The sequence below is a fragment of the Lasioglossum baleicum genome, chromosome 12 (genome assembly GCF_051020765.1).
Source record: "Lasioglossum baleicum chromosome 12, iyLasBale1, whole genome shotgun sequence".
Lineage (NCBI taxonomy): Eukaryota > Metazoa > Arthropoda > Insecta > Hymenoptera > Halictidae > Lasioglossum > Lasioglossum baleicum.
Genome location: NC_134940.1, coordinates 9,831,658 through 9,858,454, shown reverse-complemented (window position 1 = coordinate 9,858,454; position 26,797 = coordinate 9,831,658). Strand labels below are relative to the sequence as shown.

Below are 26,797 nucleotides of genomic sequence, written 5' to 3'. Positions count from 1 at the left end.
TCCGTGTCGAGTGTTCCTTTTTTTAATTAATGGAGTAAGCCTCGTTGAGATACGCTTGCTTTGTTGGATTCAGGCATCTATAACTCGTTGGTATCTCACTATATCACAAACAGTGGAAAATATATTTTTATTTCTATAGAACAGTTTTATCTTTATCCCGCGTCTCTCAATTTGTCTTTTTATCCGAGTTTCCGAAGTTCACCGATTCCTCGCCAATTGTGTCAGCGTCTGGACGAGATTTATCCACGGGGTACAGCCTGTAGAGTGATATACAATATGAAACTGTAACTCTCTACCTCCCCGCGCAATTAATTAAAAAGATGACTCACCATCTTTGATACAGATAAACGAGGAACACTGCGTCGTCACGGAAGCAAGCGATTCTGTGCGCGGTTGGTGTAACAATAATAAATGCGAACACGTCATCGATGAACGTGTTAACTGCTTTATACATAAAAGCCCTCCATGGTAAATGCGACACAGATTTCAGTTTGTAATTTACGAACAGCTGCGGCAACATGAATAAAAATCCGAACACATAAACACCGTTCACCAATGAGTTTATGCTCCAGGAGTACCAGCTGAAATGACCAATGCTTATGGTATATATCTATGTGCATTCATTAAATATTTACGTCACAATCAGCGTACGTGTCGGTTACCTTCTATGTGGTTGATAAAGCAAAGAATATACTGCTCCGCTGATAACGAGCGGATACAATAAGTAACTTAAATATCGCATGCTTTCCGCGTCAAACTCTCTTGTCTTTATCTCGGCCGCGTTTTTGCTGCTTGTGCTCTGCCTGAGTTTGAATACCTTCTTCAGCTTCCACATCTGTTGAGAAAATATACAAGTGTGCATGTCGTACGCTAGAAAACGCGTTTGATTCGTTACCTCGATGATGGATGCTATTCCTGCAGGAATAAGAACAAGCGAGGAGGAACCCTGATCCAGTAAATAGAGAAATATGACAGTCTGGCTAAATCCTCTCCAAATAACAGTCCACTTGCTAAGGCCAATCAAATCATTCCTCTGTCTCCAGTAACTGACGTCGTTTTTAAACGCGAGGAAGTCGAACAGCAACTGCAAACGATGTAGAAAAGTAATGTAAAACAGTCAGTTTTAGCGCTCGGTAAACCTAGCATTATGTAGATTCAAATTTTATGTGATTTGTTATTAGCATAAGTGACTACATACGTGAATAGCTGCAATGAAGAACGTCCCTCCCAGAATATATATATTAGTATCAGCAAAAATTTCTTTCACCGAATCTATATCCTTTTCTGAGAATCCGAGATTCTTCATAGCATGCATTGTGGGCTCAATTTGCAACAGTAGCCTCAACTTTCCAAGAGACATCGGCGAATATTGCAATGTAATATTAACCATGTCATTCTGGGGTGTAATTCTCACTAAATCTTTGTGTCTGCTTTGCAGAAAGTCATTGTTAATGATCGGCAAGAATGTCCTGCCATGTACAATCCTGAAAAAGCAGAAGATCGTGAAGGATTTGTCTGGAAACAGCTGCTAAGCCGAACGATATAATTATTAATTGTATACTTTAAATGATTCACCAGCTCCATGGGTAGACCTTGTACAGGAAGCTTCACGTCGTCAGTCATTATTGTAAACATTACCCGGCTCTTTATATGGGTCACCGGGCGTATAAATTCTTTCTTTTTCTGCAAGTTCGAGTCTTTCTCCCCTAATAAATTAAAAGCCTTTGCTTCGGGAACTGTGTACTGTGTCATCTTAATAATAGTGAACGATGTATATGGATCCTAAAACATGTCGTATGTTTCATCATTTAGATGAATTACATGAAATGTACTTGCTAGTATGATTTACATTTAATAACACTTACCTTTCGCATATCATTAATAGCAATGTTCTTGCTGTATTTCCTAGAGCTAGGTGCAACGACAACGTAGAAGTATAACGTGCCATTATTCCTTGTTCTGCGTGGCACATTTAATGTCAATGGGCTGGAAGGAACGTTCATAAATTTTACTGAAAGATTAAACTATAGAATTTCAAGGAAATTCACTATTTTATAAATCCAACGAAATCGAGATGGATTGAAATTTTATTTTCTTCTTCGCGAAGTGCTTCAGGGAAAATCGGAAATGAAATAAGGCAGTGTTCAAGTTTACGAAATTTTTCATTGTACAATTTCTCAATATCAAGAAAACATTTGCGTGCACTCACAAATTATTTGGATGCGTGTAATTAAAATCCTCTATGCCATAAACAAACTCGTGGAGACTGTTATTCGGGTATTTGTCGACGGAACTGTAAACCTGCAACTGCAAACGTGGCTTATTGCTCAAGTAGGTTGTCAAACACGGTTTCCCCTCTTCGCAAATCGGTGCCACAAATAACAGCGATAAACTATAAATTATGTAGGCGATGTAAGCTAAAAATATCTCCGTCAAGATCAGGTTCAGCGACGGCCACTGCATTTTTCTTGTTTTCTCTTCTAATGCTTACAACATGGTACGTCACCGTTTACAGTTAAATAACATATAAATATATTTAGTAGCTCGGTTGCTAGACGCACAATTGTGAAAGCGCGATTCCGTTCAAGCGACGCGCAATGTCTTACGCGAACGACTTCATTGACATTTGACCCACGCAACCACGTGCAAATTGTTCACAGAATTTTGCCGGTCGAGAAACATAACCGATAAGGCAATTCGCAATTCGCAATCGTGGCACGACCACTGACATATGACAATGTGATGACAATATGACATATGACCACTTATGACGTCGACACCATCGCGACGCTCGCGGAATGCGACTGAACTATAAGGACAATATGAAAATCAAGCAGAAAAAATTCGAAATTAGTACACGATTAATTAATCGGATTAATTTCAAGCGAATTTATTGTATTAACACTGTACGTTTCCTTGTATTTCTAAGCTTCGATAAAGCGAGCTTGAAAAAAAGTTCTCTGGCGATTGAGGACGTAAATCTTGAAAGCTTTAGTATTTACGATTTTTTTCATGAATTTTCATTGTGAAATTGTAAATTATAACATCTGAAGAACGAATGTTCAATAATACATTCAATGTTCGGTTTACTTTTAAGAATACGCAGAATTATTAAAGGAAGTATAATGAATGCGCGCCTGTATACCGGGTTGCCTATTCAACGGCTGCACTTGAGTCTTACAATTTTTTTTCTTATCAAATAATAAAGTTCAAGGAAACTTTGAAAGCGATTATATTTTTTTATAGAAATATTGCTTAAGATTTCTATAAGAAATATTGTAAAATATTATTATGAATTTAACAGTAACCCATTGACTCGTTTATTTTAGAGCTTTATATATTTATATTTGTAAAGTCTATTAATGAAGCAATGAATTTCGCAAATGGGGAGCAGATGGAAGGGGGTTGACAGCCGATCGATTAATAATAATACGAGTGGTTTATTCACAACCGTTACCATAAGATGAATCAGTGATAATTTTACATTTATTAAACGCTACGATCTATCACAATAAACTCTGTTTTTCCTCGATAGCGCGAGGCTCGGTATAGAAATATATTTGAAACAACACGCGCTAACCTTCTACTAGAACGTAAATCGTGTTTTCGAGGACGACGGTTCGAGCGCCGCCGCAGAAATTTGCACACCTAGTAGATACATTCGTAATTATTGTACACACGTACATACATACATATATACAAGCTAGAAGTCGTTAGTGGAAAAAGACGAATCGAATATCTCCGCCTCGCGAACGGTTTTGCTGGATATGTTGTAAAGGCATGAAGCTACGAACTACGTAATGTATTTGGTCCGATCCTTTCGTTAGCCCGGTTTCGTTTGTTCTCTCTTTTTGTTTCTCGAAAATAGTCTGTGTTCATTGAAGCCGACAGAAACGTGTGCAAGCGAGTTACAATATTCTGTTTCTTCCGTTATCCTATTAGAACCGTATGTATAACTCTCTTTCAGGTTCGAAGACCGTAAGAAACGTTTTTGAAGCTTGATCACAAAATTAAGAGGAGATACCTAAACGTGGTCGTATAAATGGAAATTCATAATACATATATACAGGATGTCCTTTTTTACTTTACCGCGTAGAAATATTTCTTTCGCTCGGAGTTCTCTTACAGGTAACAACGGTTCAACCTGTCTCTTTTGCATCATAAAATAGAAAGCCACTACGTACGTTGCAGCCTTTAACGATAGTTCAGTGCCTTATGGCACAGGGTCACGAAAGGCCACCGAAGATCGCCGTCTAAATCATAAAACAATACAGACATAGGTCTATTCAAACACTATAAGCAAAAGAAACTCACAAGGAGCGTCACCCGAATGAAACTTTGTACACACCGACATGAAAAAATATTCGACGCACACTGTTTTAGCGGGCATTACTAGATCGCGGGAAAATTGATAAACTTTTATCGAACTCCAGCCGCTTGGAATTGACAATTCTCATGTTGCACAAAAGGTCCGCAGTCTAGTCATTATTTACATTCAAGGAGTGAAAACAGTCCTCGAGATCGGGGCTATGTATAATACATTTTTGAAGAGTTAGTCGGACATTTAAACTTCTCGGAGTCTAATCTAATCGACCGAATATGGCTTTCAACCCTGACTGGGGCTATTCCCGTCTCTTGAATGCTAACGCGAGTTTAGTTGAGTCGTTCGGATAACGCCGCTTGTTCGGTTCAATGATAAAGTTTGGTGGCTACCCTCGTAGTTTTGGAAGTATTCTCTGACGACTTTAGTATTCTCGTAGGAGTTCGTTCATATCAAATCACCGCTCGCTCCCTCTCATCCCTATTTATATATCTAGCTAGAAATTAACGGTTTTATTTGTACTTAATGTTCTAATGATTTATCGTTAACCGCGCATCGATAAAGTACATCCTATTGCACCAACCGATTTCACTGCAGCCCGAGGCGACGATGCTCGCCGCTGCGAAATAGTAACGGTAGAAAAATATATATACGGAACGGTGCTAGTGACGAAATCAAAATCCAGGCGTGTGTAAGAATATCCCCGATCGTGTGTCTGAACGATACGGGAATATAGGAATGCGTGCGCGTCCTGTAATTTTGATGAGTCGTCAACGATTCTCTCCCCCTATCGAGTAGGCTAGAGTTCAACTATCGAGTCCTGCGGGAACGGATAAAAACGCTTTGTTCGCTTCAGCGAGAGAGGAGGGACGTAAAAAGTACAGAAGAAAGTAAACGCTATCGGTATTCACTTCCGTCCATCCGTTAAAAAGTGAAAACAAGAAAAAAGAAAATGAAAACGCACGGCACGCGTCGCGTTAAGTACTATTGCTCCAACAATGAAATTTGTTCGTGAGCTTCACCGTCGGAAATACTGAACGTTTCCATCCTCTTCCCCGGCTGGATTATCTTCTTTTGTCATAGCTTCGTGTGCTTCACGCTGTCCGTCCAGTAGTTCTGTATTGTCATCGCCTCCAACGAGTTTAGGAACGAGTCGTTGTCCAGGCTGTACATCTCCTCCGAGTTATCCTGCAGGAAAAGGAAGAAATCAGTCAAGGACCAAGACATTCCTGCCGCTACTGTACGTTTTCGTAGAATCCACGTTGCTAATACTCACACGAATAGTGGAATCGTCGATGTAACCGGAACTATCGGGATTACTGCACTTATCGCTATTCAAGGTCTGCGGCGGATTCAGGTACCTACGCCTGCAACGCAAACTCGTTAGAACCTCTTCCGAGCGGCTTGGCTCTCTGCACCGAGATAATTACCTGTACATAATGAATCCGAGGCTACCCATTGTGCTGAGTATGACAACAGTCGCGAGACAGCTTCCGGTGATGGCGGCGATGTCTACTGTGGACCTCGAGGAGTTTTCTTGCTGCGAGTTCTCGCCATCGATGTAGTCAGGCAGATGGTTCGCTTGGACCTGATCCCTTTGGAAATCTTTGGGAAACGCGCTCCTGGCTCGGCTCAGACGTGTTGACTCGCTCACGCCAACTGAAATGTCCAGCACAATTATTGAAAATCCTATTACAATAGGCTTCTTAATTTTTGTTAATGGAAAAAATGATTTTTCATTTAGTTGACTGCCACGTTACTAAATCAGAAAAATATAAAAATGGGAGTTGAGATTGATGTCGCCTAGGGTCTACATAATTAGACACAAGGTCAAGGAAGAAGGTTCTAAATAAAAATGCGGGTTGGAGGGACGGCGAAGGCTCTATGGATCGATGGCACGGAGAAGGCTCCGAGGATTGGCGACACTGAGGTGCAAGACGAGGATTTGCTAGATCACCTTCGAGGATCGACGCAGCGGTGGCAAATAGCTGCGGCTTGACTAGCTCCTCATCGATTTCAAAATCATCATCGGACCGATTGAACGTTCTAATGCCCGATGCACCAGCCGACGAAGCCAGGGACGAAGAGGATGCAGACAACAGCGTCGAGGATTTGGTCTTGTTCAGTACCAGCCTGATTCTAGACACCTCTTCCTGAAGAGGCAACACCGTGAGGTCCTCGACGAAGTCCACGCTGCTGTTCCGGTTCCCATTCTCCTCCAACCTCTCTTCTTGTTCATACTTCGACCTAGCCGTCTTGTTCGATGTTAGGATCCAAGTAATCTTGCTATCCTTCTTCGTCAGAGGTCCCCGAACCCTTTCCGAATTACTGGGCCGACCAACCGGCTCGAGATTCGTTCCGTTTCCAAAACTTCGCCGGAAGTCCTCCGCAACGGGGTCCAATGACGTTACTACGACGTTTCCTCTGGCCTCTACGGGGATTGAAACCGTTGTGGACGGCAGCCTGTCCAGGACCATGGCTGTGTTCGTTCCTGGATTGAAGCCGATCGCCTTTGCTACTCGGAAACCCGGTCGAGCCTCTACCATTTCCGCGTCTACTGATGACACTTCCGGTGTTGGCTCTGAGCTGGGACGACTCTGCACGCGAGGTTCTGCCGTGCTGGACGGCACTGGGTTCCCTAGAATCACTGAACGTGAAATTTGTTTGTTAGAAACTTGGTTTGAATCCGGTTTTGCTGATACAGGCGGTCCTCGAATTTTTATCGAGCTGATTTGATTAGATTGTTTGGTAGATTTGTTAAAATCGTTAGGTGTGTACACTTTTTTAACAATTTCGAGGTCCAAGCTTTTGTGTTGCGTAACTAGATCGAGCGGATTGCGAAAAGATTTTTCGGCACAAGCTAATAAATCGCAAACTTTCGACTGACGAGAGCGTTCGCGGGGGGTGTACAGGAGCCGTTGGGGGTTGAAGCTCGGCCATTGCGCAGGAATCAAGGTCTCCAGCTGCGGATCTAGGGAAACCGTGTCGAGGATCGCGGATCCTCGCCGCAGAGACCTTGATCCCTGGCTCGCGGAGACGCCCGGTCTGCGAATTCGCGAACGTTTCGAATTGCATCTGGACCGTGAACAATGCACGCTGTTCGCGAACGGCGAATAAAATCAAGTCGTCCTTGATTCCCCCGAGGATCGTTTCGAACGCACCGAGAAATTGAGCGGTAACCCAGAACCAGTGCATCCACCAGTGCAGCGTCATCGCGTCATCTGCGTGTACCTGAAACAGAAACGAGCGCTGTTAGCCGACGTCGTTGAATGATCGATTGCGCAACGGCCCTCGAGGCATCTGAATGATCGCGAACGTGCTACGCGTGATCCGATGATTCACGGCGGACGTATACAGGGTGTCGCACCTGAACACGTACACCCGAGTTTCTACGTCTTCGACCAGACAGGAAATTATGTCGCGACGTAATTGGACCGCGGAAGTTCGCGCGGTTGCCTTTAGATGAATTTTTACGCGGTCGCTGGGACTTCGGCTTTCTAACGTCTTTCTTTCTGTGGGGCGTAGCTCAACACATTATTTATTTACTTTATTTTTAACCTCGGAGCTATTTGAACTTGGAAACATTTCTACCGACCAAAAATTTTTTCACTTTTATTCAAACGAACTGCACTCCATTTTTGTAACTCCTTATTTTCCTACGTCAGTGTACAATGATTTGGAATCAAGTTCATAGTTGTACATAGCAGGAGGATCGATAGGGAGTTGGTTCTGGATTTGAGGTCAGTTCCGCGATCCGGTTAGGTGTACCGAAATTTTAAACTGTAACTTATATTCAGCACGGCCTTTAACAGAAAAAGACCGAAGGAGACCACAGTGACACACAGGTGGTGCAGTCACCAGTACGGTTTTAGACGATACGTGTTCAAGATATCCCGTTACGCGGACTCTTTTCCACGCGAGTTCGCTCCGAAACGAATAGCGAAACCGAGATGGAAATCGTGGGAGAGCAACACGCGAGCATCTTGATCAACGTACAAATTATAAAATCAAAATATCGGGGAGCATCGCTTTAACGCAAGAAATACGTTAATCGTCCATCGTCGCGCTAAAAATGTTAGCAGAACAATAGACACTTATTTATTCTTTCCGTCGAAGATTTCTCTTTGGTGAAATTCAGGTCAGTCATAAAATATTTTTTATATTAGCCTCCGGAATTTTCACTTTGGAAAAGCTGTTTTCGCAACACGAACCCCTCGCGAGATCGAAACGGGCTGATAGCTGTTTCAAATTAAATGTAACGATCGTAAATGTCGTTGACTTGATTGTTCCGAGCTGTCGGAAAATTCCAGAAAGCTGTTAACAATAGGAATAGCTCTAACGATCGCAGTTGCGAAAGAAGTTGTTACTAGGGATGTGATCAAGTACCTCGCAAACAGGTTCGAACTTTGGTTGATTGAATTCGGACTCTCTATAAGTACTTAGAAAAACAGAAATAATACTCGTAAGTATACTCGAACCTATGCCAGACAGTTTCGAACCTTTTACAAGTATGTACTTTGATAAACGGAAATAATACTTGCAAGTATATTCGAATCTTGGTCGAACAGATTAATGAATATCGTACCGGAAATTTCTCTGATTTTTTCTAATCATTATTTTTTCATCGTTCGCTGTGTTAGAAGTGGAAAATTATCTAAAGTCACAATATTTAAAACGCAAAGAATGTATAATGAATTTGTATAATGGCCACTTCTGTATCTTCAGAAATAGTGTTTTCAAAAGCAGGAAATATCATGGATAAAAAAAGAAATAGGATAAAACCAAGTACTGTAAATAAAATATTATTCTTAAATAGGTACGAATTTGTGCTTAAAACCTATTATGCGGTACTGATTTCCAAGATTCGAGTACTATTTGTGAAAGATTCGATACCTTTCAGCATCGAAGTACTTATAGGTAAACTTGTAAGTACTCATTACGAGGTTCGATGTTAGTTTATATAAAATGAATACTTCTCAAATATAATCATTGGAACATTATTGCTTTTAAGTAGTAATCGAAACCCATGAAATGAAACTTGGTTATTGAAATTGACTCGGATTCGTGAGTACATATTGAACTTGATCCCATCCCTAGTTGTTACCCAACTTCTGTGAATTACAATTTTTACAATGAAGATATATGTAAATTTTTAATGATTCGGAATAGCTTATGATCCTCTTGTGTGAGAGAAGATATTTTTCCCACAGACTACATATACCCTTTACCCTGAATTTCCAGCAAACGTCTCCGCTGACGGGGAATCGTTTCAATGGAGTCTCCCGACCTTTCACCTTCGGTAAGAATAGAAATTTCTGGGTCGAAGGGATCGAGATATCGCGCGTTCCCTTGGTCCACGGATCGCGGCCCAGAATCTGATATCGGCGGCCTTCGAGGGCCGCGATGTCGAGGTCGAATTTCAGCCGGTCGAGTAAAGTCCAGTCGAAGGTCAGCCTTCCAAGAGGATTAATATGGAAAGTGAATGATGCACGAGCGAAGGAAACAAGTCGCCGAGATGCGCTTACGCAACGGCCCCCGCGTGACCGTCTCGACTGCCTCGTGCCTTTCAGGGAACAAGTTTTCCTTCTCCTCTCGGCTCCCGGGCTTTATGGGACATCACCGATTCCTTCTCGTTCTTCTACATATAGCCGCTTTGGGATACCCTCCGACCCTCTAGCCAACTCGTTGCACCTTAATAAAAGGGATCACTGTCGCAACTGTCCCTTCTCCCCATCTGGAACCTAACTTCTAGGTCTTCTAGAACTGTTGCCACTGTTTCTTGCTATGGAATGGTGTTGAGGGACAGAATGAATGAACTTTGACCGTGAACTTCGTTGTACAAGCTTTTAAAAATATTTGTGGATTTTTGGTTCTTTTTTTAGGGTATGGTGGGACTGGGAACTTCTTAATATATTGTCTACTTTCATAATTTTCTAAGATTAGTGGTCCTTGGACTTTTTAATACATCACAGATCATACATAATATTGTAAATTTTTTGTGGGACTATAGTCGATGTCTGCTCGAAGAGTGTTGTAGAAGAAAAATACGTAAATACTCTTTAACACCTACGCAATATACATATATCATATCCCAAATCTTCCTTTAATTTCACTCTCCCATAGGAAAAAAATACGGAAGATGAATTTAAGAGACCCTGAAGTGGCCTAATCCCTTGTGCACCATAAACTGGGTTCCGGCTCAAAGTGGAACGAATCGTCTTCGAGTTCGGAGGAACAATCGGGCGAGCGAATGAGACTAGAACGGTATCCGGACCAGCTTTTTGGTCTGAAAACGATGTGGCACGAGAAAAGAACGAGCCGGACACTGTGCAGGATGCTAACCCGCGAATTATCCTTGATGACGACGTCGTCGAAGCTCTCCCAGCTCTCGCACTCTTTTTATTGTCCCCGTGATTCATCGAGCTGTTTTATGTAACTCGCTCGGGATCGATAAGGAAAATGGGAACGACGAGCACAACAGATAAAATAATCTCGTGGACGGATTATGGGTTGTGGTACAACGATAACGCTTGCATTTTAATGCTGCTTTATCGATCCTGCGGGCTGGGAATAATTAATTACTCAATTATCGTTATTGGCGAAATTAATGGCCCCTATAAATATCATTCGGGAAAGAACCTCTGAATGAAACAAACGCACGCTGAGTTTTCGTTTTCGTTTCATTCACCTACGTTCTGCAACTATAGTGCAAGCAATTTTTACTTCGTATGAGATACGTAGTCTAATTATTATTGCTGTTGATAAATACTCCTTATAAATTTGATTCGCCGATGAAGTGAAATACATTATTCTTTAGTATTCCAGATGTTATTTGAGATTTTTCATCGTTTCAGTAAGATGTTGCATCGTTTGATGCGCCCGGGAAAATCCTCATGAATTTTCATAGACGGGTCCGAGGCTTAGGCTTTGCTAGATAGAATTCGTCCTCGATCAACGTGTATCGCGGACACGACAAGAGCGGAGAACGAAGCGTTTACCAAGCGGAAAGGGAGCGGCGCGACGCTGTTCCGGCATCTCCGTCGAGGCCGGACCAACATCAACAGCGCTGGGAAAATTGCGAAATCGCGTCCCGTCGCGTCGCACACCGTCCAGGTGCGCAGTTGGTCACAGTCAAGGGAGCATGACCGACCCGCGAATAACTGTAACAGATTTTTTCGCGTCCCTGGCTCTGCCGCTTCTTTTCTTTCCTTCGGTGACTTTTCATTCGAAGACGACACGCTCTCCACACTGCGTTCTTCACACGCTCCGTCATTTTGTCGCCTAGACGCCATTTTGTCGCTATTCGATATTAGCTAGAGCCCGTTGGACACTTGTCCTGAACGAATTTGTCACTGCGTATTGTTAGATGGAAGTCGCTGACGAGATGCGTAGAACGTTGCCTTCTTAATAACGAATTACTGTTTATCTATAAATGTTTTTAGAAGAAGAAATGCCTTTTTATCTTACTATTAATGCAAAGAATTTTTTAGCAGGCGGAACAACGTTTTCTCTTGTAACGAGTTTTGGAGAATATTCCGTGAAAATGCGGAAATTGCACTGCAATATTCACTTATTGGTGGAAGTAATGTGTGATATGTAGACAATCGAAGTTAAAGCGATTAATAATTGCCATCAGGTGCTCCATGGAACAGAGGCCGTAGCTCGGAGAGAGAGGTTCCGTTCCAAAAATTCCTTCTCGCGATGAGTCACGTTGAAACCACGATTGAGCAACCGATTACTCACTTAAATATCCGATTTTCTGGATGACGAACGAGCCGTGGTTGTTCAATCGAGAATAGCTATGTTTCTAAATACAGATATCGAAGCAGATAAACATCGAGGACGATAGGACTTGATAACGTTGTTACAACTAACGTCAATACACTTTTATCTAAATTATTTACAGTATTTATGTTTTTGATAACGTTGTTACAACTAACGTCTATAGTTAACTCTATTTACATATGTATCGACGTTAGTTGTAAATGAATACAGTATTTACGTTTTTAGAATATTTTGAAAATGTTTGCAAGAAGATACATTTCAATCAGCCGCTTTATTCGAAAATTATACCGAGAACATTTCAATTTTAAAACACTGTCAAATATGTATGGCTACAACAATGCTGGACGCTAATGATTTTCGCCACGAATATTTCACTTTCGACAGGAACATTACGCAAATAACAAGCAACGTAACTAACTAGTCGGCGGATGTTTACGCAAATTCAACTTTCCAAACGACGCTTTATGAAAGCATGCATCCAATAGAAATTTCTTCCTGAAGCAATTCCGACCAATAAAGAATAACACAAGCACGTCGAGGTGAACGTCAACTCTCCTTTCTACTCGTAAAAACCTGCACGTCATTCCGCATGCTCTAAATGTGTATTATACAAATAATTTACGTAAAACAATGACAATTTTAACCTTCGCATTTCGCATTACAATAATTAAAACCACATAGCCTTCAGGACTCTCGTCGTTGATATCGATATGCGGTTTTATCAGACCATTACGATGGTATTTTACATCACATTTTACTGTATCAGCTTTTCATGCTTAAATTCAGATATCCTTATCTCGAGTGTATAAAATTTGCAAGCGAAAAAAAGTAGCAGCGTGGTTGAATAAATTATTTCCTAGTTTGTATTCCAGAGGAGCGTTTAGAGGAAAATGTTTTCAGTCGTTGGATGACTTCGATCGCGTGTCAGTCGGCGAAGAATTGGCCGGAATTTTCCGGGGCCGAGTAGAAAAGCTTCATTGTGGTCGGGAAAGCAGACGGGTTTCGTTCTGGTCCCAGGTTTGAATCGATCTGGCCAGTCTCGAGCACTCTGTCGACGTCCAGTGCCGATATTCCTGCGTGTCCACGTGACTAATGGACCATTGTCCTGGCACGGACACCGAGAGGCCGGAGAGACGACATCCACAAGGATCGGTCACTTGCAGAATTTCATGCGAGTTCCTGCTTTTTTCCCTATTTTCTGCGATTTTTCTGGGGTCAAAGAACCAGCCACTTTCCTCTTGGAAGCTCAGTAATTATTTAAAAAAGAATTTTACTGTACTCTCTATCGTCTAAAATGCATCAAACAGCGTACTCATCTGTTTCGTAGAATATTATTATAGTTAAAGACGCAGATTTGGATTCTAGCATCAACAACCAAAATATTCAGCAACGCTGCACATTGATTTGATGACAAAGTGTAACTCGATTCACGACAGGCAACCTTTACCACGCTGTTCGGCGAGGTTAAAATCGAATTTATGAAGGTAAATTTGTTAATTTAACTTCGTGAAAGCTGCTGGGATGGTTTACTCTATCCCCGATTGTTCGAACTCGTACGAAAGTAATTAAAACGCTGTGAAGAAGTTGATGGGAAGGAGGCAATGGAAGAGAGAAGGGAACGTAACGAAATAAGTCAAGAAAGATCAAAGAATTGGAGCAGAAATGCTGCGTCTGGAAAACTAGTCTACTAATTAACAACACCAAGAAGATAATAAACACAAAGAAAGATAATGAAAGAGAGAATATATAACGCAAGAAATAGACCTGCAGAAGTTGGAGAACTGGAGCAGTCAATGAAAGCGCAATCACCGAAGCTCGCGACGCCCAGTCTAGAGAACTGGACTAGCAATCGACGATACTAAGAACACGATGGACAGATTGATGGTTGCGGCAAGGATGGAGGGATAGAATCAGAAAATGGTCATATTAGTCAACCGTGACAATTCCACGAAGCAAGGAAACGCTTCTCTCGCGGTTCGGCCGATCGACCGGGCAACTTTCCTCAAGCGGTTTCCGGCACGAGTTTCGCGATTAGCTCGAGCCACGAGCAAACGGAACTGCCTCTTGCGAAGCGATTCTGACCTAGATCCACGTAGAAGCGGTTCCACTGTGATCCAGATGATCGCGAGCGTGTTAACGATCACTTGTTGCGAGACATGGTCTCCTCTTTCTCCGGAAGCGGAAGCAAGGAACCGGAGATAACCGATCGGTGCTGTACGGGCGACGATAATGCCATCCCACGATTCGATCGAGAGGAATGCGTGAAAACGACTTCGCCATTGTTCCTCCTACGGGCTTTGTCTTCGCCGTTTCCAGCCGGAAGAGCGGCTTCGTAGAAATATGTACATGTCCCGCGACCTTATAGAATTTTTATGCGAAGGAATGTTGCGCTTAGCCGAAAGCGTTCTTTAACACCGAACCTACCATCGCCGGTCAAATAACCGGTTTTAGATCTTTTTTTCTTACAATTATTGAAGTTCTAAAAGTGGTTGAAAATATAAGTAAATTTAATCTTATTATCTTTATATAGTAAATTCTCTATAAACGCAAAAAGACCGTACACGATAAACGCAAAAAATATCCCCTCCACTGTAGTAATCTAATCTCGGCTCGAATATATCGGTGTCGGCACAGTTCAGTTGTGCGTCCTCAGATACCGATATAAAATCTTTTTTATTATTACTTATTTTTTTATGAAACTTTCATCAATATATTTGTGCCATTTTTCTGATTAAAATAAGACCAAACACGATATAATTTCAATTGTATTTAGTGGTTTCATTGACGACGAACGTTTCGAGCGCAAGGAAGGACAACGTATGGGAAAGAAAGAGACGCGAAGAGTCGCAGTCGCTTCGGCCGTGCGCGGTCTCTTTCTACACGCGCTGTCCTTCTTTACGTTCAGCTCGGTCTTTGAAGCTCAAAAGAATAGTGTCCGTCTACGGAAAATGCAAACGAACCTCCCCGAGGCTTTTGCGTTTACAGAGGATTTACTGTAATACAATACGCATCAGTCGCTTTTGATGGTGGGTAGGTTCAAAATAATACAACAGTATTTGGTCTACTCCTTTTTATCATAATTGCATCGACGAGCAATCGGTTGTAAATTGTATACACCGCATCACAAATAAGCGACATTTTCGTGACATCAGTTGAATCATGTCGATGTAACTTCTAAACCGACAAAGTCACGAATTTGCTAGTCTAATGGAGGCTTTGATTGGAAAGTCTCGAGTTAGCAGAGGTTGCAGCCTCCGGACGAGGCAAGGGCAGAGGTTCAGAGGAAGGTTGAACGAGGGCAGCTGCCTGATTGGGAAACGTGATTAACGAGCAATTAGAGGCCGTGGTGTCAATCGCTAAAATTAACCTATGCCTCGCGCGGACCGGATTGCCTGTTCACAAACGGCAGAAAGAGGCTCGGGGGCTAATCGGTTCATGGCCGTTTGCCTCTTGGAGGCGGCTGAGACGGAATACAAGCCTGCTCGAAAGCGCACCGTTCCTCTTCCATGGGAAATAGAGATTTTCCACGATTTTACATCGGTCTCACATTCCCCAAAATTATTTTACACTTTGGATGTGTGAGGTCTGGACTGAATACGACTGAGGAGGGAAAAACGTAAAATATTTTGATTTTCGAATGGAATTTCGAAGCAGATCCGACATTTTCCAGGACTCGCAGGATCAAGATGCAAGAACGGGATCAATTTCTAGGAACGAGCGAATCGAATCGAACAAACGTAATTCTGTTTGAAAATCCGAGTTCTTATCAACATCCCCGAGTATCGGCTCATCTTCTCCTAGGGAGAGTTCAACGACCGTGTTCCCGTTGAAATCGTGCTCCGTTCGACACCGTCGTCTTCTCTTATCTTCCTCCATGGGACCTCGATTATTTTCCGAGCAGCACACGGTGAGAAAAGTGACGACCGCCACTTGTTTTCGATTACTCGATTGCATAATACTGCACAACCTTGCTATAGACAGCTCGTCGATCGAGCAGAACTGGTTTCGCGTCATCGAGCCCCTCGATCAATTCGAGTGTGTTAGGCCGCGAGAAAAACACGCCCGGTTTTCAGCGAGCATTGTTGCGGAGGTTTTATTTGCGTTATTTCACCGTGAAAAAGAAATTCGACGGCGCGTAGTAGCTCGAACATCATCCTGTAACGAGCGAACGATAAGCATCTTGCAGCTAGAACTGGAAGAACCGTGAGAATCTCGGTCACGGAAGCTTCGAAACTGGGTGAATCGTGATGGGAGGCTTCGGGGCACCCGTGGATTTTCGTCCCGCAATTATTTAATCGTTCGGTAACTCGTTTTTGCATCGTGGGGACGAGAAAAAATCAAATAAAATTATATTAACACTGGTTTTAGGCAACACTAAAAGTGACTACATTACTTTTTAAAAGGAAAAGAAAATGTTTTGGAAGACATTATCGCAATAAATCGCAAATTAGAAATATTGAAACTCATTTTGACAAGACCCATAAGCCACGAGTTAAATTACATTCTAATATCTGGCTCGATTTTTTCGATTTCGCCGCAGTGTAAAGTAAATTCAATTTTCACAATTCCTCCCTAGAAAATTCATTTCACTTTCGCGGCGTTTAAAAATCGTCCTGGTTCACTAACTGACCGATTTCTTTCCTGGATCCGCGCTTCATGCTTTCACTCGGGAAGCGATCGCATTTTTTATTTCTTCCTTTCCCCGAGACGACCCAAGCAAATTTCGGACTTTTTTTTTCCAAACAACTTGTTCTCGTCGATGTATTATATTATACAGATTCGAAAAATCGCATCAGTGCCAAAACCAAAAGATACCTTATCTCGATTCCTATCAAAAACGTTAAACCTAAGTACTTAAACAATTCCAAAAACTCGCGAAATTCGCGGAACTGTTTCGTTACAAATCGTCACGATGAAACAGGTGTTTTATCACTCAGCAGATAAAACTGAACACGTGTGTGTCGTCAATAGATAATGAAAAACAGGAAGCTCAAGTCGAATTCAATGTACCCGGGCCAGAGACAAAGACCGGGCATCGATCGCGTCGATTGAAAGTCTTCATCGGAGAGCGATCGGGCCATCTGCGCGCTGCTAACTCGATCAATCGTAATTCCGAATTGGAGCGGCGTTCCCGAATTAATCTAATTTCCCTGGTACCGTCTGTAACGAGATTCGTGCCGCCGACAGAGACGCGATCAACGCGAAACTCGCGATCGTTCGCACGGAATCCAGCGAATCGAGGTCCGAAATCGCGTGAAAATTCATACCGCCGCGCCGTGCTCTCCAAAACTCGGTTCAACGACCTCCGCAAATTAAAAAAACAGTGTGCCGCATTTTATTTATCGAGGTGCTCGCGGCTCGTATACGTTCTGGCATTTTTTCAATCTTCATCAATTCTTTCTTATATTATTTTATAATTTATCATTTCGTTCTTCTGTTCCTTCTTACATTTTCTATTACATTATCATTTCATCTGTCTGTTTTTTCTAACATTTTCATTATGATTTCAGCTTCCTGTTCTTGCTTATGCTTCCGAGCAAATTATGATTTTAGCTTCCGTTAATGTTTACGGAGTATTTTATTGGAACGTAGCACAGATACCTCTGGTTATCCGTATCAATATCTTTTTTCCCTTCACTATAGATAAGTACAGATTTATAAAACCATTGACCACGAGTGGTTTCTATTTGATCACCATTAAATGCACATATTTGCAAAAATAATGATTATGTGAAATAAAGCCTCTAGCACCGAGTCAAAACAAAATGATTAAAATTTGAGTCACGGAAGCCAAATACCAATAATTTCGTTTCTTTGCTTTAATCAAGCAGAACAAAATATATTTAAATCCTTAAACTGGATTATTCTCTCGACTGTTTTAAATTGCACCTACCAATTTGTTCCATAAATGCATAAAATCCGAAAGTACCTATTTCTGTTACAACCTAATATTTTGCGGAAGATCTTCGGAAAGATCATTTTAATTGTCCGAGCTATCGATATTTTGTTCGCGGAATGAGCAAGTGAAATCCAGCGTAGAGAATTGCCAGGAAACAGCAATCCTGCAATAACTCGTCAACACCGACGTAACATCGACGCTGTAATTAGAATCGCCGTTAACAATTACGCCGCAACAGAGGTCCGTGGCAAGCGTTCCGCTCGGCCCCAGAGGAGCAGATTCGCAGATTTCGGTGCGCAGATTATCCAACAGACACTCATTTGCGCTCCGAAGCCAGACGGCATGTTGCAGACACTACAGTCGAAAAGTTCCCGGACTGAAACACAGCCAGCCGCGATACACTCGAGGCTTCCACGTAAATCAAATTTGATCATTCTGCGCTCGGCGTGCAATTCTCTCTCTCGTGGATCTCTCGGTGCACTCGTAGATACACTTGTGCAGTCTTCGGAACACGCGCAAATACTCTTTCGTGGAATTACTCTTGTTTAACGCGTTAAGTGGCGAGAACGAAACCCAGCATATTCCCATAAGATCGGAGCGTTAATTGCATTAACCTCTTGCCGCGCAATGACGAGGCGGATTCGAGAAGCAAATTTCGAACGGAATTCGTTCTCCTGAAATCGAAATTAAATTTTTATGCAAAATGAGAATTGTCTACATTCATTGCAAGACGTTGAGACTACATAGACATTTATTTCTTCTCTTAATAATTATATGAAGATAACACAAGAGCATTTTTAAATTCATTAAATGTTAAATTTTTATGCAAAATGAGAATTGTCTACATTCATTGCAAGACGTTGAGAGGCTATATAGACATTTATTTCTTTCCTTAGTAATTAAAAGATGATCACAGAAGAGCATTTTTAAATTCATTAAATTGTACCCGATGTGAACAAAGCTTTACAATGGCGACCTAAATGAACTTACGGAAATCGATACAATTAATGTGGAGAGTGCGAATAGCCGCCCTCCAACTGTTTAAAATGACGATGCTGGCGAAGATCGCGGAGCTGCGCCAGGAAAAAATCGATTTCGGGCTTTTAGAATGCAGTGGGTGGATTGACAGTGAGCCCAGTCGGGCTCGAAGAGCGAAGCTCGGCTCGTTGAAAGTCAGCCAACGATCGAAGGGTGGATAACAGCGTTTCGTCGGCGGTGTACGCGCGATGGGCAACAAACAGCGCAAAAAGCCACGGACAACGGACGCGCCGAGGAAACAATTAACGCTGCGCGAGTCTCGTTAGCGAGCGGCCAGACGATTCGTTATTACGGCGACCAATTATCACCGGCGCGGCCAGGAGCGTCCTCGACGTCACCTCGCGTCCACTTCAATGGGCAAAAGTTACGTTTGCTTTTTAATTGCGGCGCGTTATCGCCAGATTTTCGATTATTTTCGCCGCCGCGCAATTTCCGCAAAACGCGCGGGGCGTTCCTCGAGCGGAAACGCAAATTAAGGGATGCAATTCGGTGGAGAGGACTGTACGCTATTAACGGAACTCCAAATCGTTCGAAATATGTACAGAGAACAGTTTCGATATATGTGTTAGAGATGTGCAGGGATGATGCAGAATTAGTAGTATCAGTGAAACTATTGTAATTAATTGACAAAGTTTTCTTGTTCTTCATTACTTCTTTATAAAACTTTTACCAGTATGTTCGTGACATTTTCCTGATTAAAATGAGCACCAACATGATATACTTCAGAGCTTATTTGCTCGTTTAATTCACAATTTAGTAGAATTTCGATTATGCGAATCGTGCTCGATGATGTATCTGAATCCTTCATTATTCTGAATGAAGGATAATTATTCTTTACTCTAGATATTCTAAGAATAAATCTTCGAATTTAGCAAAGATTTATTCTTATTACATTCCATTCGCATAATCGAGGTTCTATAATATCGTGGATTAAACAACCAAATATGCTCCGAAGTGTGTCGTGTTTGGGCTCATTTTAATCAGCAAAATGTCAGAAATACGCGTCATGATATGATTATTTATTTCACTACTGCCACACTTCTGGACTCGAATTTTTCAAAGTCTATTCATGATGCTTTTTTCCCGAAGCTCCGCCCGCGAAAGACAAGGCAAACGCGTGATAGGAATTTCGATCGAAATTTAATCCTGTAATTGTTGACCCAAATTGCTCTCGGCCGACTCTGATTTCATTTGTTCCTACTTTTGAGATTAGGAGCACCGAAGCTGCTACGTAACTCGATTTTAATACCTCGCAAAGACTACGAGACCGTATTCATTGTAGCCCGCGAAACACTATTATACCCTGAATGCTTCTCGAATGAACAATCAAAAAAGAAACATCGTTTTACATTAGGCATTATTTCATCCACGCCTCGTAGTTTGATTATTCAGTAACAAAATCGATGAGACGGCAGGAATAATACTGATAATGAATTTTCACGGCTGGCCGATATCTGAAAGCAGATAATTAATGCTCGTTTTGGAAATTAGTAACGATAGATTAAGTTTAACGAAGAAAACGAGTAATCGAGAAAAGAAATCGAAAGAAGATCGAGTCTGTTCTTTGATTCCGCTCGCAATAAATACAACGATACCGCAGCGTTCAACGGTTTTCACTAATTATTTATTTGAAGATCTACGCAATCCGCTTATTAAATTCTATATGTCCGAGACTGTTTAATTTATTTCAACGGCCGATATCGATCTGCGCGATCGCGATACGGGGCGTTCCGCCGGAGTTAATGAAAAACCGCGATGATCAGATTTCACTTTCGAAGAAAAATATGTATACAGGGAGATCACGAGAACGGCCGGCAACGGTGCATCGTGGGAGAAAACGCAAATGGCGCATCCGTAATTCATCGCGGGACAACGCGGAGCTACGTTGTGGCGGTCCGCGACCGGCTAATAAGTTACAGCGTGTGTGTTTCTGAAAGCGAAAGCTTCTAACGCAACTAGTAGTCACGCTCGCGATCATGCAAAACCAGCGAGAAAGCAGTCGCGTCGCTTTCCTTGCCGATTAGCAAAGTCTCGCCATGCTCGATAAACCCGTCATTTTTGCAAGTTCGCCGCGCGATTAACCATTCGAGCTTAGTCAGCCATGGATTCTAGCCTTTAGCACGTGAACAACCCCTCTGATAAAAATTGTGCAAGTACTCGAAATCACGGGGACACCTGTTCGAGACTGGGAGTGATCGATTTAGTTCGAATCTGTTTCCAGTTTAAAAATGATCATTTCGGGTCGAACAAGATTGGTTCGAGTCTAAAAATGATCATTTCGAGTCGAACAGGATTGATTCCAGTCTAAAAATAATCGCTTTGAATTGAGTCGGGTTGGTCCGAGTCTAAAATTAGCAGGGTTGGATGAATCGAACTGGTTCAACACTATAAATGATCAATTAAAGTCGCAGCATGTTGGTTCGGGTCCAAAAATGATCCATTCAGGTCTAATCGTATTGGTCCAACTCTAAAACGATCAATTGAAGTCGCAGCATGTTGGTTAGGGTCCAAAAATGATCCATTCAGGTCTAATCGAATTGGTCCAACTCTACAAACGATCAATTGAAGTCGCAGCGTATTGGTTCGGGTCCAAAAATGATCCATTCAGGTCTAATCGTATTGGTCCAACTCTACAAAAGATCAATTGAAGTCGCAGCGTATTGGTTCGGGTCCAAAAATGATCCATTCAGGTCTAATCGTATTGATCCAACTCTACAAACGATGAATTGAAGTCGCAGCGTATTGGTTTGGGTCCAAAAATGATCCATTCAGGTCTAATCGTATTGGTCCAACTCTACAAACGATCAATTGAAGTCGCAGCGTATTGGTTCGGGTCCAAAAATGATCCATTCAGGTCTAATCGTATTGATCCAACTCTACAAACGATCGATTGAGAAGTCACAGCGTATTGATTCGGGACCAAAACTGTTCCATTCAGGTCGAAACTTCTCAATTCAGGCCTAATCTTGCTGCTTCTTCTTAAAGAATTGGATCTAATGCTTACGGACGAGGGTGTATTGTCGATCATTTCAGGTATTCCAAGATTTTCCAAGTGATCGATTGGACTCGTGTCAGGTCAGTTCGACCGGAGAGAGTGGTTCGATTTGATCACGGGTACAGTGATTGCGTGCAGCAATCGGATCAGGTACGTGCCAAAAAAACCTCGAGAAGATTGCGGAGCGACTTCCGGTGGAAGACACGCGACTCGACCCACCTGCGGCCTCTCTCGCTAACCAATTAGCGTTCTTCAGTCGTGTACAGTCGACACGTCACGCTTCTGAAAAGAAGCAGACCGGTTGGCAGCGTATTTTTAGCAGTGCGCGTTTTTACAGTTCACAGAAATTCTAGATCGGAACCGTCGACCGCACACCGGAAAAATCCGGAACGAGCGCGCTTAATTCGCATCCGCGGGATCGACGTAGCGATCAAGGACTCTCCCAGCTGGTAATCACCATTATCCTGTTTTCACCGACTGTGTTTTCTGTACCCACCCAGCAATTCCATCCGGCCATCCTTCGTTTTGTTTTCCGTTGGATTGGTGCCATTCGCCGCGGTTAATCGTCGGGCTAATCATCTGCTCGATATTAAACGATGCGCTCGCTGCGCTTGCATCACTAACGACTGCTGATACAATCGTTGTTAGACTGCGGATTTTTTACGCGCTTATGACGGAAATGAGTGGTCGAAATTTAGAACAGCAGAAAGATTTCCATTCGACAAGTAAAGAAAGTGAACAGTTTTAAATAAAAAGATTTTGAGAACATCGATATTCCATTTTGATCGCATCGGCATGTGATTAAAGAAAGAAAGGGAATTGGCTCTTGTTCCTTGCAATTGATGCAGCGAATTTTACAATTTTACAATTTCGCACTCGACGGGTAAAGAACACGACTGTAAATGGTCATAAGCATCGTCAATATTATAACTGCGAGAAAGGTCCGCCGTTCGAGGATAAGAAGAATTTAAGAACATCGATATTCCATTTTGATCGCAGTGATTAAAGACAGAAAGGGAATTGGCTCTTTTACATAAAGATCCGTAGTCAAATCATTGCAGACGTGAACTCGGATACGTGAACTGGGACAACCCATTTCCAAAGAAAGCGCAATTAAATGAACCGTGGTCTATTGCAAATTCGTTCGATTGATCGCTGTCGTCCTCTTTCCGCCGATACAAAAGAAATCAATTTTTCCAATCGGCTGGTTTATCAATCATTCTTCGGTATGACAGCCATTATATGGAACAGTGTAAAAGTCAACTCGACGATCAACGAAGGATTGCCTCAGCTCTCGGACTCGGTGGAACACTGCAGGGTTAATCGAATGTCCGCATGCGAATTTCCACGGGGAATCAGTGAGAGAAAGAGAAAGAGAGGAATATAGGCCGGTTCGTTAAAACTCGTCGGAGGACCCGGCGAAACGAAATTAAAAATGGGAATTGGAAAGAATAACTGGATGGAGCCTAAAAAACTGGGATCGGGGATAATCTGGTCGAAGTGGAGTGGAAGAAGCAAAAACTGTGGAAAGGCGAAACAGCGTGGAAGACGATGGGAAAAACGATGTTTGCGGTCCGAGGAGAGCTCACTGGCGAGAAGTCAAGATACACGCTTTGCTTTCACTTGCTGAGCGAATAACGAAGATAGATTCACCGTAGAGAACAAGGAATTGGAGGCCGCGGTGTTAAAACCTGGCTAGATCTGTTGGAATTCTACATATTTTTCTATATTGGTGATTATTTGGAGCAAGCTAATCCTGATTGGTTAGCGATTCGATACTAGGCACGGCTACGGACTAGACCGCCCTTAGTGGGCGTGGCTTCGTTGCTCTCGGGTCGGATGGAGCCAGAACAGTGACCAGGGAGCAATTGTTCTTCTCTACATGAAAACGATATCTAATCTACGCTGCAGGGACCGTGATTTCATGCCCCGTCCTTTAAAAATCTAGTTTCGACGGCGCCAAACTTGCCTGAAAAGTGAAAATTGAAGGCAAAGAGAAGCAGCACGGGGCCAGGTGCCGTGATACAGGTGAGAGATAGTTCCTACCAGGTAATCATCGGTTGATAAATCGGGACACCATGGAAACGAAAAGGAGGAGGAAGAAGAACCGTGAAAAATAGTTTCACGATGTTCGCCATTGTCTATTGTCCGCGTGCAGCGCGAGATAGCCAAGGCAAAGTTCCCTTTCACTTGCACGCTCGCGTCCTGGATAAGGATTTCGAGGACCGAGAACAATGGAGAAGAGGCTTCTCCGCGTGCTGGGAGAGCACAGCGTCTGTGCCGAGAGCGTTAGGAAACGTTTGAAAACGGCGCGAGAGAAATAGCGGGACGCCAAGCCGCGGCGCGGCGCGTATTCGTCGATTTTCTCCGGTCCGTGGACTTTCCTCCTCGTATCTAACGGGTTACGAAAACGAAACCGCACTGCCAGATAACTGTGCCGGTGTAATTTATACGCGAGTGTCGAATTACCGAAAGCAACGAGGGGAAAAGTGAACGCGCACCGAGAAAACGGTGTTGCGCTCGAGAGCGCCGCTGCGGAGGATCCTCGGTGATCCTTGAAGATCCGCTCCGGATGAAGTTCTCTCGCAACATGAATCTTCTTCGAAATTTCAGCGATTGCGGTAACTTTTTATCTGGCCGTTGCAAGCTGACATTTCATGTCACGTTGATTGCATCATGTACAATTGACATTGCCAGATTTCGAAGGTTCATCGGTGATCCTTGAAGATTCTCTCGGGATCAAGCTCTCTCGCAGCATGATTCTTTTTTTAAATTTCAATGATCGTGGTATGTAACAAGTATTTCATTGATCTGTGGGTACCATTTGTGGCACGTTGTTCCTTTCACACGCAATTGCAATTGCACTAATCGTCAAAACGAATGCAAACGAATAACAATCGCGAAACGAATGAACGATTGGATGCACGCGTACCAAACAAATCTCCACGAACGATCGTATCACGAACAAAAGATCGTTGGTTCATGTGTTCCATTGATTTCGCACACGGGATTTAACTCGCGCTGGTTCGAGCGTTTATGAATTTTGAAAACGTATTCGATCGTGCGGGATATTTTATTAAAGAGTGGAAGGAGAGAAAAGAGGATTGCTACAGCCACTTGTATGAAACGTAAAGCTTTTGTTTTTGCGAAGTGATCAACTAGAAATGTTGAAATAAAAATGATGCAGAGTTGTACGAATGTATGTTCTAAAATATTCGGGAGGATTTTAATGTTGGATGGATGCAGTTGGGTTACTGTCGGCAGGCGACATTTTCGACTGTCAACAATGACAAGTGAGTAGCTGCGCGGAGTAAACCATTTTCGACGTGTTGAGCGTTGTCGGATTGAATGCATCCTGTGGAAATTCGCGTCCCCGACCGGAAGTCGAGGGAGACCACATCGAGATACCAGGTCCCGGCAACTGTTCCGATTACCCGGCATGCCCACGACCTACCGAATCACTTGGCAGAGGAAAACACCAAGAAAAATGTCATCCATGATAACGAATCAACGGGGTTTCTAGCACAAATCAGCAATCAATTTTTACCTCTTTGGTAGCCCCTAGACGACATCAGTTTCAAATTTCATTACTGTTTCAAAAAATCCCGCATACTGTAGTAAACTAATTGCTCTACTTCCCAAAAAAGTTCAAGTCGTATAGTACAATATTAAAAAAGTTATCGTTTTTATTAGAGTATACATATATGTAGAAGAAATACATATATGTAGAAGTATGTATATAAAAAGTAGAAGAAGAGGAAGACGAAGAAGATAGAAAATAGAAGATAGGAAATAGAAGATAGGAAATAGAAGATAGAAGATAGATAGATAGGGTAAATTACTTAAACAGGGGAACCATCGTTTTAATCGTATCAAAATTCGCAAGGTCGTCCGATTATTCGCGGGAAGCACGAACGAGCCGAAAAATAAAACAACAAGCTCATTAAACTCTCGCAAACTCGTTCTCCCGCAGAGCTCCAGCGAAAATGCCTGCGAAGCCTGCACAACCCGATGATCATTGTCATCGCGTGGGCTTAAGCAGATAGAAGAAATCACGTCCGTGTATAATTTATTGCTGCAGAGCTGGCGAGGCAGTCGCCGATAAGCTCGTTCCAATTCTCCTCTAATTAAATCGAACGACGCTTAAACGTGTTGATTAGTGACCGTTGGAATTAATTCCATGAGAAATGCTGTGCTGGCATCAGGAAATAACTAGGTTTCTGCTGATGCCGAGGTTGGATGGCGAAAGCCCTACAATGGCGAGTGAACAAATCTGAAGATAGTTTTCGTTTTATTTGTTTTTAATTCAATGGATTGTTCGAGCAGATTAAATGACAACCTGTAGAGGATCTGAGCCTATTGTGCTCGCTTCTATTAGAAAAGTTGGATGGTGAAAGCCCTATCAAAGGTGAGCAATCTAAATGGGACTGAAGAAGATTTACTCTTGGTTATCTGTTAATCAAACGAATTGCTCGACGTCTGAGCACTTAAAATTAATGTTATTTTATTACGACGTGCTCGTTGAGCGAAACTGTAAATCAAATTTAAACCGATTCGCAACAATACTTTATCCCATGCCTCGTGTCACCGCGAGCCGAATTCACCTGGCGGTCCCGTCTCGAGTTCACGATGGAATGGCTGCGAATCCCGATGGGGTATTCAGCGGAGGAACCCCTGGCCCTCTGTTTATCTTCCGGGTGAAGTTTCTGCGTCGTCGAAGAACGCAAAATGAGAAACAAAACTGGCGAAGGGGCATCGT

General features: G+C 42.6%; 2 protein-coding genes across 4 annotated transcripts in view; both read right to left on the bottom strand.

Annotated features, from left to right (window-relative positions):
* Nucleotides 1-93: 93 nt before the first annotated feature.
* LOC143214268 (lipid scramblase CLPTM1L) lies at nt 94-3,278 on the bottom strand. Its single transcript, XM_076435071.1, has 8 exons — nt 2,210-3,278; nt 1,866-1,986; nt 1,562-1,782; nt 1,199-1,484; nt 896-1,084; nt 663-835; nt 330-581; nt 94-257 (listed from the first exon to the last, which is right to left on the bottom strand). Exons 1-8 carry the CDS (start codon nt 2,461-2,463, stop codon nt 167-169), a joined length of 1,587 nt encoding a protein of 528 aa, XP_076291186.1. The 5' UTR covers nt 2,464-3,278; the 3' UTR covers nt 94-166.
* A 142-nt stretch (nt 3,279-3,420) lies between these two features.
* LOC143214273 (uncharacterized) overlaps nt 3,421-26,797 on the bottom strand; it is a 34,506-nt gene continuing 11,129 nt past the window's right edge. For 2 of the 3 annotated variants that reach the window (XM_076435083.1, XM_076435084.1), the window contains exons 2-6: nt 7,483-7,552; nt 6,279-6,968; nt 5,752-5,980; nt 5,598-5,688; nt 3,421-5,509 (exon numbers count right to left, since the gene is read on the bottom strand). In XM_076435083.1, the coding sequence (XP_076291198.1) occupies nt 5,399-5,509; nt 5,598-5,688; nt 5,752-5,980; nt 6,279-6,968; nt 7,483-7,552 (1,191 nt within the window). In that variant the 3' untranslated portion in view covers nt 3,421-5,398. The remainder of the gene's footprint in view (nt 5,510-5,597; nt 5,689-5,751; nt 5,981-6,278; nt 6,969-7,482; nt 7,553-26,797) is intronic. The other variant, XM_076435085.1, reaches the window with a different exon arrangement.